Source organism: Cupressus sempervirens, chromosome 2 (assembly GCF_028749045.1).
Source record: "Cupressus sempervirens isolate cs-2001-9-10 chromosome 2, ASM2874904v1, whole genome shotgun sequence".
Taxonomy (NCBI): Eukaryota; Viridiplantae; Streptophyta; class Pinopsida; order Cupressales; family Cupressaceae; genus Cupressus; species Cupressus sempervirens.
In genome coordinates this window covers 297,242,103-297,255,581 of record NC_143119.1, presented here as the reverse complement: position 1 = coordinate 297,255,581, position 13,479 = coordinate 297,242,103, and the positions used below count along the sequence as shown (strand labels likewise).

At 35.8% G+C, this 13,479-nt stretch overlaps 2 protein-coding genes across 2 annotated transcripts in view; both read right to left on the bottom strand.

Annotated features, from left to right (window-relative positions):
• The window catches only part of ISA1 (isoamylase 1), a 256,180-nt gene that overhangs the window by 216,341 nt on the left and 26,360 nt on the right, over positions 1-13,479 (bottom strand). The window contains exons 2-3 of the mRNA XM_089813482.1: positions 11,239-11,421; positions 10,653-10,745 (exon numbers count right to left, since the gene is read on the bottom strand). Coding sequence (XP_089669608.1) covers positions 10,653-10,745; positions 11,239-11,421 — 276 coding nt within the window. The remainder of the gene's footprint in view (positions 1-10,652; positions 10,746-11,238; positions 11,422-13,479) is intronic.
• Positions 5,685-7,236, bottom strand: LOC149572253 (uncharacterized). Its single transcript, XM_089813483.1, has 3 exons — positions 6,497-7,236; positions 6,083-6,369; positions 5,685-5,946 (listed from the first exon to the last, which is right to left on the bottom strand). Exons 1-3 carry the CDS (start codon positions 7,219-7,221, stop codon positions 5,819-5,821), a joined length of 1,140 nt encoding a protein of 379 aa, XP_089669609.1. The 5' UTR covers positions 7,222-7,236; the 3' UTR covers positions 5,685-5,818.

Genomic DNA, 13,479 nt, shown 5'->3' with positions numbered 1-13,479 from the left:
ATCAAATTAGACAGATTTGGGGTTCTAGGAAAAATTATAAGCAAAAAAGCAAAAAGTTGCTCATGACAACTTTGCAACTTTGCAAAGTTGTCATGACAACATTGACAGCTTTTGTGCAACTTTGCACATAGGAGTTATTTGGTAGTTTCTACAACTGCCACAAGTGCACAAGGCTTATATAAGGCCATGCCACGCCCAAGACAAGGGTTGGCATTGATATTTGTATGGAGGCAAAGTGAGTTAATAGCAATTTTTCAAGTAATTTACCACAATGCGGTTGGAAACTACTCCTCCAGAGTCCTAGGGATTGAACTAGTGGTTTTTACAATATGTATAGTTAGTTCTTATTGTTTTCTTATGGAATCCATTCTTGGTTTTGCAAATTAGTTGATTTTGATAGGAGTTAGGAATTGTTCTTAATTTGGCCAGTTTGCTGGTTTGTACAAATCTAGTTGTGGAAATATGGCTCCAACTTGACTTCCAATGGTTGAATCCTCATGGCCACTTGGAATCAAGTAGATAACTGTATATACATTGTAAATATGCAATTTTGTGGTGTATGGAGTGGGATAGCTATTTTTACCACCAAGCCCTAGGCAAGCCCTAGTGTGCCCGAGAAGGTAACTTGGTGATTGCAAGAGCAAACAAATGGAGAAGGTGCATTGGTTTGTGCCAATCAGGTTGTGATTTGTGTAGCTCATAAGGTGAAGGAGCCTAGGACTGGATTTGGGCAGGGGTTGAATCCATTTGGTCAATTTAATCCTCTAGAAACAAACTGACTGCAGCGAACCCCTAAAACCCTTAAAAATAGGATCATTTTGGTATGTTGTGTTACGGATGAGTTGGGGGTCCTAAACCAATTGAATCTTGGAGGTTTCCCAAAAGGGTATCAGGTTCCTAAGTTAATTTGTGGGCCTGTTAAGGAGTTTGGGAAGTTAAGGATCAAATTCCCTATTAGGAGACCTAGCTGGGGCAAAAAGGCTACAAGGCCAATTAGTAAATCTGACGAGATCATTAATGAGTAGAAGCATATGGCCACCAAGAAAACCACAAGAACCTTGGAAAGAGTTAGCATTGAAGCCTTGAATGCTCACTTGGTCAGAGAAAGTCCTGATTTCTTGAAACAACAAGTTGGACACCTACAATGCATGGGTGTGTTTGCAAGGGTAGAAGAGTAGATTAAATTGATTGGTGAGGATCAGAGAGTAAGAGGGATAGAAGAGAGGTTATCCCTTGGATTATGGTGAAGAAAGAGACCCTAAGAAGCTAGGAGAGAGCGGGCCTAGTGTGGACCTAAAGAAAGAGTGGTTTAGGTCTTGGTGGTTGGATCCACCCCATCACATATGTAGGACCTACACATTAAAATGTGTACCTACTATAGATAGACATTAATACAAACACTTCGCATGCAACTTTTACGAGCTGGAAAAGATTTTGTTTCATATAAGAAATATACACAAGTTCTTCTATGCCAAAACATACCCAAGGGCCAAAAAGACAAGTTTTTTATTGAAGTCCGGAAACACACATTTATCCAAGAATGTGACAATCGAAAGTGATCAATCAGCTTATTCATTGACCTCTCCACCATCAAATCAACTAAATTCCCACACCATTGCAACCATCCATAGTGGTGATAAGAAAGCAACCAAATGCTGGGCAGTTCGGCCTTGATACCTAACACCAAAGTTGTAACTGCTCGCGTGAGGCTTGGGATTGGTACAGCAGCCTCAAATACTCTATAATCAGTCTTCAGTAATGTTGCAAATCGCAGCTACTGGCCTGCCATAGCTAGAGCTGGAATAACTTCATTTGATGCTCAAACCTTCTAGAAACCCTTTGATTGTTAACTAATTAACATAGCTTGGACCTCTAAATCAAGCTGACTGATGAGCACTATTTCAACTCATCTTTCACAGTCTCAGAATTGCATAAGCACTCGAAAATTAACGTCCTCCAATGCTGAATAGAGTAGAAAACTTAGGTTATAGGCTCAATGCCCAAGAACTTCATCAACAAAAGCAAACAAACCAAATGCATAATGAATTAATTTTCTCCTTGGCTTTTTATAATATCCATATGAAGTTTGATCCAGAATCTTCAACAATAAGTCACTTTAATGACAACTTCATTTGCCTTTTGATGCACAATTGACTTTATAAAACAAACTTATGTCCTCCTTGGTTAAGCTGCCCACTTTAATGATATATTTACTGCACATCAATGATGTCCTTGGCCCATTTCATTTTACAAAATTTATAGAGTTAATTAATAAATTTATAATACAACCATTAATAAATAATCATTTATGTCATTATAATTTTAATATCTCATTGGATACTCATTATCTCTTTGTTTCGTCTAGACCTAGAGGTCAACCAATGTTTCCATTGCGCATCCAAATGCCTTATTGAAAATGTTTAGGGTCCATCTTTATCACCCTTGGCTTACTATACTAGTAAATCTCGGAATACCTGATCAAACAAAGGAGCCAAGGGTCATCACTACAACTAAGGCCGGTCTAGGTGCTTTGCCAAAGATATAAATACTAGATAAGTGACTTACTATAAATAGTAAGTATACCAAACTGACCCAAACGAAGAGAAATCTTGAACACTTCTGATCTCTAAAAGGGAAGGGGAATCATATTCTACTGACTAGGACCCTCTAACCAGCTGGCTTAGCCTACAAGGACCAATGATAGGCTAAACCAAACCAGCAACCATGGTAAGCTTAAAAGGGGGCATTACATGAGGCACTATCCAAGATGAGAGGTATACAGTGATCAATGATCTCAAATTTTATAAGGGCACTATCTACTTGGTGCCTTCCTCGCACGATAAGGTGATGATTTTGAGGACATTCCATGATGCGCCATTGGCTGGACATCTAGATTTCTTTAAGACATACAAGAAAATTCGAGATAGGTTCACATGGATAGGACTCAAGAATGGAGCCTTTATGTATGTTAGAAAATGTTGAGGTTGCTAGCAGAACAAAAATGAGCATACCTTTCAAGTTGGTTTACACCGGCCCTTACCCACAAGATTGCCCAAAGTTCAAAGTAAGGATTGAATTTGCTTAGTGGTTGACAGGTTGAAAAACATTGTACATTTCTTTGCTATTACGGCCACCTTTAGAGCAGCACAAGTGGCAGACTTGTTCTTCAGAGAGACCTTTAGACATCATGGGATAGTAAAAACAATGTGAGTGACAAAGACAACAAGTTCCTGAGTTTGTTTCGGCAAGAAGTCTTCAAATTAAGTAGTTGAGCTCACTCCGAACACAATTATCACTCACAGACCAATATCCAAACGGAAATTGTAAACAAGTGGCTTGAAGGGTATCTCAAGAATAACATATCAGGACAGTAGAAGGCATGGCTCAGATGGTTGCAAATAGGCAAGTATTGTTATAATACCAATTACCAAATGATCATTAAGATGACTCAGTTTATGGTCCAATATGAGTACAAGACCTGTAGCTTTACGGACTTACTTTTCAGTGATAGCAGTGCCCAAGACAAAGGATTTGTTGCAAGAAAGTAAGGACATCTTGAGGTCATTGAAGGAGAATATCCAGCACGTGCACAACCAACAGAATTTGTATTCTAATCAACACAAATTTGAGTACAGCTTCAAGGTGGGAGACATGGTTTATCTGAGGCTTCAATTCTACAAGAAAACTATACTTCGGAAAAATCATGCAGAGAAACTTAATCCTCGATTTTATGGCCCATTCAAAGTTTCTCAGTGCATTGGAGAGGTCACCTACAAGCTAGAATTAACAAGAAGATGAGCTCAAAATGTATTCCATGTCTCAAGGGTCAAGAAGGCTCTGGGGTCATTATGTGATTTTATCAGCAAAGTTACCGCCATAGTTGGAAAACTCGCCAAGCCCCCCAAAAGTTTAATCGGGAAAAACTCGTCAACTTTAAAAAAAATCTCAAGAAAACTCGAGAACCTAAAAAATTGCTAAAATTTAATTAAAAATACATTTATTTTGCAAAATTTAATGAGAAGATGCATCTAATAAGTTAATTAAAGAGAATACAAAAGAAACAAGCAAAGTTTAGATATATATAAATGCATAGTGCATACAAAATTGCATTCTCATGCGGAATGCTCAAGGCAGGAAGCAAAATAGTAAATACTTTCAATCTGTCAAACTAGAAGTAAATACTAAAAGTCTAAATACATCAATACAATCACATCTTCCTCTTTCCAGTTGCACTAGCAGGAAAGCGAGGGGGTCTAGTCCTCGAAGAAGTGCCCCGCACTAGGATAGGGCATGAGCTGCGTGACTGTGAACTCTGTGGTTGTGCCTCCTCGCTTGACATCCCTACTGACTGGCTCGGCGTCCTGGAAGAGGATGTATCTCCTCCTATATGTGGCACTAGTAATGCCTCATCCTCTAAGCCTAAATCATCATCGTCCTCGTCCTTGTCCTCAATATCATCCATTGTGAAATGAAAATCAGTTCCAGCAACCCCCTCCATGGCCTGCCTCTCCAAATCAGCAATCTCCTCTGGTGTAAACAATGGACCTGGCTCCTGTGCTATCCAATCAGAATAAGGATCTATCTCATCTAGATCAAGTGGACCAGGCAGTGCTGAACAAGGTGTCTTTTTTATGCGCAACTTAAGATTATAATGCACATAAACAAGGTCATTAAGCCGTTTTTTAGTCATTGTGTTTCTTTTCTTTGTGTGGATGGATCAAATAAGCTCCAACTGTGCTCATGGGATGAGCTACAAGGTTGGTGTAGGACTCTGAGAGCAAAATTCTTTAAATTGGGGGTATTGCCACCCCAACTTGCCCACCAAGAATCTACAAAACAAAATATAAAAAGTTATAAAGCAATGAAAAAAGATGATAAAAAACACAACTTATCAATTTGAAGAAGTTTTAAAGTTTGATGCTTTACTTGGTGCTTGAGTAGATCTTGCTCTCTTTGCTAGCATAGAAGAGAACAAATTACCCCTCGATTCCACATAGACTTGTTGTTCGGTCACAATAAGGTCTCTTTCCGCTTCATTGGATATCATTCTCTCAATGCATTTAGAGAGACCTTCCATGACCTCTCCGTTAGGATCTAAGTAGGAATCATCAGCCCTAAAAAAAATAGAAAATGATATCAAGTCTTACTACACAACCTTAAAAAGTACAGTAAAATAAAGTCTTAGTAAAATCTCAACTTCAAGGACAATCATAGTACCTGAATATGGGGTTGAGGAAGTAGCCTGCAGCATGAATGGGTTGGTGGAGCATATTGTTCCACCTCCTATCAATTATTTCCCAAATGGGGTCAAATCTGAGTCTGTCCCCATGATAGTAATTTCCAACAACCTCTTTGGCCCTATCCATGGCCTCATAAAGACCTCCCAGTGGGGATTGTTGCCTATCACATATGTGCAAGACTCTAACCAGGGGCATAGACATCTACATTTGAAATTTGAAAAATACAAATTAGTTAATAACATAGTAAGTTATGAATTAATAATGAAACTTGAATCAATTAAAAATATGATGTTTTAATTCTTAAAGTTACCTCCACAATCTCCTTAGCCTTTGCAAAAAAACTATCATCAAAGACTATCCGTGCCACAAAGTCTCCTTCGGGCTTGTTTGAGTAAGATGAAGCAACCCAATCAGCACAAAAACATTTGTTTCAGAGCCAATATGTGGTTGCGAATACTTTGAAACGTCAAGAACACCGTTGCAAACCTTGTCATAGCGAGTCTCACCAAATCTTTGCCTTTAGTGATCTTTCTCATCAAAATGAGAACCCGTGGGTGATTATAGATATATTTGGTGACTCACCTAGCATCTTCCACAACTAGACTCACCCAATTAAGTTTTCCTATGTCCTCCAAAAGAAGGTCAAGGACATGTGCTACACAAGGTGACCAAAAAAGTGTGGAATGCCTCTCTTGGAGGATTCTACCTAAAAGATTAGTAAAAAATCAATAATTAGTTACAAACTTTACATATTTAGTATTACTATTTGCATTAAATCTAAATTGAATAATACCATAGCATTACATTCATGATTCATATTGAACATAAAAAATTAAATTTACCTTCTACTGCATTATCTGTGATTATTTGCACCACATTGTCTACTCCCATCTCCATGACAACATTCTCCAACATTAAAGCCAATGTGTGTGCATTTTTCACTTTGTTGGAGGCGTCAACAGATTTCCAAAACACCACATCATCTTTGCAAGCAACCGAGAAATTAATAATGGTTCTACTTCTTCCATCTGTCCACCCATCAGATAAAATGGTGCAGCCATACTTCTTCCACTCTTTCTTTTGGTCCTCTATCAATACTCTTTCCCTACCAACCGTATTGTCAAGCAACCTGCAAAATTTATGTGTAAGTGTTAGTAAAAAATAGGAAATAACGATTAAGATTTAAAATATAACAATGAACTGAAGTGAATCACAATTATTTACAATTACTAAATAGTAAAATAATAAATACTAACCTTCCACTCATATCCTTGTGATTAGGCGGCTTGTACCCTTTGCCCGATATTGAAATTGCATTCACCATATTGACCCAATAGGGACTATCAGCCACATTCATTGAGATATTGTTGAAAAACCAAAAATCAACTGCTGCAATATCAATTTGCTCATGCACCTCCTTGAACCATCCAGTGCGCTCTAATGATGGATGTGATCCAGTTGTGTTCCTGGGCACAAAATAACTCCCTATCCTTGATGTGGATGGTGATGAAGAACTAGGACCTGTAGAAGAAGTGGAACCGACAAAAGAGACATTTTGTTTGCGGATCCGTGGGCCACAAAGAGATCCTGGTATGTTCTCAAGTGCTTCTTCTTCTTCTTGCATATCAAAAGGAGCTCCTTGAGATTCAACTATGGCTGCCCTCATAGCTAATTTCGCCCTCTCCCTATTCAATTTTTTCTCTTCGGCAGCTGCAAGTAGGGCATTGATGAATCTTTTTTCTTCTTCACTTACCTTGAGACAAGCATTTGAATCATGTTTCTTTATGCCAAAAAGGTGGTATTTGAAGCGGTTTATGCCTCCTAAAATAACTCTCTCACATGGAATGTGTATCACCTTCCCAACATCATTTAGAGCTTCATAGGCATACCGCCATGCCTTATCTCTTGCATTTTTAGGCCGAGTGCCTATATATTCAGATGTGCATGGTGTTTGTGGCCACTCTTCGTGCGGGTTTGTCATTTTTTTTAATGCTTGACCGCTGCCCTACACATTAATTTATAGAAAAATGAATAAACAAAGTTAGAACTTAGAAGTTAGAGTTTAGAACAACTAGGGTTTCAAATGATTCAAAGTTCAAACATAGAGTTAAAATGATTTTAAATGATTTGAAATCATTTACAAACAACAACAAAAACAATAGAATATTTGTCAAAACTATAAAAAGCTTTCAAACTATGATAAAATGAACATACTTGGAAATAAATTTGTCTTCTAAAACCCGTTAGAATCCTCTAAAATCCACTCAAATCCGCCTTGAATCACTTGCAATTAGCTAAGAATGCCTCCAAACCTTCTTCTCTCCACACCTCAAGGCTCTAGACAACACAAATGCAACAAACAATGAGAAAAAAATGATTTTTTGCCCTTTTAAGCCGTCACAGGCCGCGGGCCAGGCAAAGCGCGAGTTTTAACGAAAAACTTGCTGACGACTTGTCGAGTAAATGGCAATTAATCGCATCCCGGCCGAGTTTTTTTTTGGGCGAGTTAAGTTGCCAAACACTTGCCGAGCCAAAAAACTCGGCGAGTGTTTGAAACTTGCCAAGTACTCTGCGAGTTTTCCATCTATGGTTACCACCACTAGATGAAGAGAGGAAATTGACATTGGCCCCAGAGGCTATCAGGGACTCTAGAGAGAAGACGAATTGGAAGAGGACCATCAAGGAGTACCTAGTCAAATGGATGAAGCTACTAGTGAAAGATGCCACATGCGCAAATGAATAGATCCTGCAGCATTCGAAAATGAAATTGCTTTAGGACAAACAATATTAGGAAGAGCAGATTGTAATGTCCCTTTTCTAGCATAGGTGATATTACATTGTCATTAGTCCATTTTTCCATAGTCTCATAGGCTAACCAGGATATTTAAAGGATCTTGAGAACATTTGGCTAAGAATTTCAGTTGCAAGCAAATCCAAGGTGTTCTGGTGTGGTTTTGGAATACTTGCTATCTACAGTATGTCAATTGGGCTAGTTCAGCATCCTCAGTGACTCCTAGATGGTATCATGTCAATGGTAATTGTTTTAATATCGACAAGAGGTTTTAATAGTCATCGGACTTATTTATTTGTTTATCAATAGAATTAGGTTATGAAGTTAAATTGAATTATTTACCTTTATTAATATGGGAATTAAGGTCAAAAGGCAAAGTGATTAAAAAATTAAATGTTCCCCTTTATTAATGGTACTAGTACATCAATTGGAACAAAAAAAGTTATAAAATATAAAAAGAAGCATTTATGTTCATCCCACATTGGTTGTTGAAGGTGTGTGGTCTCTCTTACGGATGTTATAAAAGACTCTTGAAAGTTCCTTTTGAGTATACTGGATTGAAGTCAAAATTTATGAATTGTTTGGAGAGTTTATCTTCAAGAGTTTGTGAGAAAGCAATACCTCATGAGCAACAATCTCTACATTAGTGGACATTAACTTTCCACAGTCCATTACAATTATGTTGTGTGTTTCTGGATTTTACTGTGTCCATTTTATTTGCACCAACATTTCGGATCGTACTCAATGATCCATCATCAGGATGAAGAGAGCTGCATGAACAGAGTGATAATTGATTATGATCCGAAACGTTGATGCAAATAAAATTGAGATGGTAAAATCCAGAAACACAACATAATAATCTCTACATTGTTGAAAGATACATTCTGGGGATTCAATTGGAGCTCACAATCTGGTAAAAACCATAAACCAAGGGCTCTTAAACCGGGTTTGAACTTCATAGAAAAATTAGTGGAGTTTGTGAAGGAGTTTAGAGGTTCTGTTTACCAGTCAAAAATTGGAGGGCGATTTCAGGAGAGAATTGAAGGGTTTATTCGCTGTAAACAGGCGCATAGTGGGCCCTACCAGACATCTGGGTTGTGCTCATAGTTATAGCTACATTAATACCACTGCTGGCAATCCCTAATTATCCTTGCCGTCTTCCACATAGCTCAAGTTTGTGCCTTAGAATGCCAATACAGTGAATGAAGAGGGATTATCGATATTTTGAGTTTGTGCCTCTAAAGTGATGTAGCTGTCCTTTGGCAGGCCATACCTGTGCATAAAGTGAATGGACAGTACTTTGGGTTTCAAAGTACAGATTTATATTCAATATCAGAGGTTGGGACTGCAATTTAAGGATATGCTGTAATTTGAATGAGCAGATTTCTACGTAAATGTACAAAAATATAACAAGCTGGGTTGACTAGCTGTTTTGGTTCATGAAATTAGTAGGGAAATTGTTTACATTTACATTTCGGTCAGCAGTTGCACGCTAAGTCACAAGGTTTGAGTTCGAGTTCGAGTTCGAGTTCGACAACCATGAAGGAAAAAGTTTGGCAAGGCAAAAAAATTGAAAAAAAATAGACAATAAATTCGCCTTCTATAATTTTCAAAAAAATAGAATATATATCCTTGATTCCTAACTATGGGAGTGTTTAACTTTGTGGAGATGATTATAGACTGATATTTTTTTTCACTTTTCTTTGCTAATAAAAAGAATAATAATAATATTTTTTTCCAATCTTTACTAATAAAATAAAATTGTGAATATTACAGAAATAAAAAATAATAATAAAATATTGTTATAATAAATTAATTAATAACCATAAATAAACATACACAATATTAATATCTTATTGATAATAAATAAATAAATATACATAAATTATACACAATATATAAATGTTTTTGTACATTAAATACATACAGATACAAATATTTTACTGATAATACGGAAATAATAAACATAAAATTTATTATCATAATCTTTTTTTATGGGTATTTATTATCATAATCTTATATAATATTAAAACATAATAATAAAAATAACAATGATTATTATAATCTTATTAAACTTGCCAACCTCAATAAATAAATGCAAATGTTATTGAAGTGAGACCATTGGGCGCAAATGGCCATTGCAGATGACACAGGATTTGTAAATAGGGAGCGAATGGAGCAGACAAAGAGTAAAGAAAACGCAAACAGAAATGGAGTAGATGAATGGCAGGAGGCTGAAGTAGACGAATGCCATCAGACACAACCCTCCAACAGCACTGCAATATTCAACAACACCGTGATATTCAGACAATCATTTCTGCCCTAACCAAGCTTCATATACGCAGGTGAAGGGTATTGTTTTAGAAGCTTTTAAAACCCAGAAACCCCAAAACAGCTTCATAGGAATTTAATGACGAATTTAAACATTTTTTTTTCCTTTTTCACGAATTGACCAAATTTCAAACCTGAAGCCGAAAATTCAGCGAACCCTGTGACTAAGGTTGTAAGCTTTGTTGAATGTATTTCAATGTCAAAAACTCTGATTCATGTCTAAAAAAATCAAACAAAAAAATCAATCCAAGAGAGCCTATTATAATCATATAATTTTTAAAAATTCATACCTCATCATCAGGAACAGGCACCATACCAGCCATTTGAGGCCAACAATTTCCTCCAGGTCCTAAAACCCCATACTCTTCTCTGCTAATTATTGCCTACATAATTCCATACCGACAACATATTATTTTTGAAACCTTCTTCAAAGAAAACATCGATGATTATGATGTACCAGTCTATTTATTGTCTAAAGGTGTCTCTCTAAACAACTTTTTCTAAATCTTCCAAAAAAAAACATAGGAGACACCCAACTGAATTCATTACAAGAAATTTACCAACGAGCCCTACAGCATAAAAAAAATTATTATCCAAGTTTTGAGCACTCACAAAAGGATCAAAATAATAGAATCCTGACATTAGTTTTACTTCTGGAAGATAACTATTTTCCATTGTGAAGAACAATTGTCCAAATAATTGACAATGAAAAAATCTTTTGTAGCATTGGGAGTTTAAAACAATAACATAATCAAATATTATACATTTTTGTAAATATTAATTGAAATGAACATGATTTACAAGAATGGCACTAATGTTGTCAAAAACAGAATGCATTTTTCATATATCACGAAAAGAAATCTGCCATCAACATACCCTAGCATAAGGATCAAGCAATATGCATGATTGGTCGTAGCGATGTCCTTCTTCAGGACAATACTCTCCATCAACTTGATAACCATACAGCATACCATCAAACTTTCCAGCAAGGAATGTGTGCCATACATCTCCTGTTTTGTTAAGCAAGGGATCAAGAGGAATTTTCTTGGTTACCTTACCCTGCCATAAAAAGTGAAACATTGAAACTTTAGCAAAATCTTCAGTAAAATAAATTTATGAGTAAATTTGTTTTTATAAGTAATAAAACCAACCTGCTATCCAAAAGTACAAAGAAGTGATTAAAGAGATTTAAAATTAATAAATGACATAATTCGCATTAAAACTGAATAGTTTTTTATAAAATTAGAAGGCCAATTGGCTGAGTCAAATTCTTGGTTAATTTTGGATATTTTAACTTGTCGTGTTTCGGGCAAAAAATCACTCTTCTTCAAGAGGTTAACTCAGCAGGTCCATGTTTAGAACTTCTTCGAGCACAGCAAAGAAAAGGCCCATTGAGCAAAAACAAAATATTTTACATCGATGCCTCCAATTTTTGCTCTCCAATGCAGAAAACCCTCCCCAACAGAAAACACACCATTAGCAATAAATATTCATTGAGGAAAGAAGATCGAAAGAGAATTTTAGGTGACCTTGGAAGGCAAATCCGAAGCACAGGTGGGTTTTTCATTTTCCATATTTTTCTTTTTTTAAAACATTTTGATTGCATCTAGGTTTCAAAAGTTCATCAATCTAAGTAGTACATTTATAGATATAAATTCCATGAAATAAGATTCATCACCATTTTTTGCAGCTTTTTAGCTTTTTCATAACTGTCTTTCCATATCCAACCTTTCTTTAAATTTTATACCATTTTATTCTGGAGAAAATGTTTAGAATCTTTAAATCAGATTAACTTTTTACTGGTTAAAACTTTAAAGTAATCTACATTGATTTAATCTAGTTGGTCAATATGCTTCCCCAGTGAGTGTTGCTCGCAACTGAAAAAGTTCTCATCCTGAGAAGTTATGTTTCGTTCATCAGAAACAAGTATTCTCTGTTTGTTTTTATCAGTTTCCCCTTTAGTCTTTTCCTACCATTTTCCCTTTTAGTTTTCCTATTGCCATTGTTCGCACATTAATTTTGATGAGACACATGCACTTATTAATGTCGTAGTAACTACCATGTCACATGTTTGATTCAGTCTTCATCATTTCCAAAATTCCTTTTCGTCTCAATTGACTTGTGGAATTATTGGATTTGCTTTCTGGTATTTGTTTACAGCGGTTGGGTTTTCAACTCCAAAAACACTACCAACAAACAAGTTGATGATTATTAAATTTGATAAAATTGTGCAATATAGAAATAACAGATGAAAAGGATTCTTACCCTCGGCTAAATTAGGGTGAGTAAAATGTTTTTAATGCTAAGTTTTTCTTGTTTTTGCCATACAAGTGTAAGTGCACCAAAAATCAAGCTTTTATATTTATTTTTTACGGTTGGGAGCTTTAAGGTAGATGTCTGATATAATGAATCTTACATTATCAATATAAAACATTAAAAAATAATAATAAATTTAAATAATATAAGATAATGAAATATAATATAAAATATATTGTCATAATATAACAATAAAATAATATTAAAATTCACAAATTTCACAATACAACAATAATATAAGATGGTATAATAACATTCAAATATAATATTAAATTGTTATATTGTAATGTTCCCTTCCTAATTTGCCCGAGAATCTCAATTGCAAAAAATTGGGGTTAGGGTTGCATCTAACTATGTAAGATCTCTTTAAATGATTTTCTAACTTCCAATTATCAAGGTTAGACAAGATCACATCATATTCAAATAATATCAAGAATATTATACAAACACATTGGATTTGGAGGAAGAAAGATGATGCAATGCAATCTCACTCTCCTCCACAGAAGCAAAGTATCGAGTTGTTGTTAAGGTAGCTTGTTAGGTCGTTTGGCTTTGTCAGATGCTTACAAATATGCATTTATCTCAAGTAGGTCCGACTCCCTTGCTCTTTGATAATTAGGGAGTTTTCAAACTTACCAAGAATTCGGTCTTCCATGAAAGAACCAAACATGTGGGTGTTCATTGTCATTGCATCCGACACTTGGTTGAAAACGAGACATTTTAGTTGCAGTACGTTCCGACAGTGGATCAGACTGTAGACATTCTCACCAAACCTTTTGGTCTAGATAAGTTTGCTAAATT

Coding starts and splice junctions, on each gene's coding strand:
- LOC149572253 (XM_089813483.1), bottom strand. CDS start 7,221: ATGACAAACCCGCACGAAGAGTGGCCACAAACACCATGCACATCTGAA. Junction 6,370..6,496: donor CACAAGGATATGAGTGGAAG/GTTAGTATTTAT, acceptor TAAATTTTGCAG/GTTGCTTGACAATACGGTTG. Junction 5,947..6,082: donor CACAGATAATGCAGTAGAAG/GTAAATTTAATT, acceptor CTAATCTTTTAG/GTAGAATCCTCCAAGAGAGG.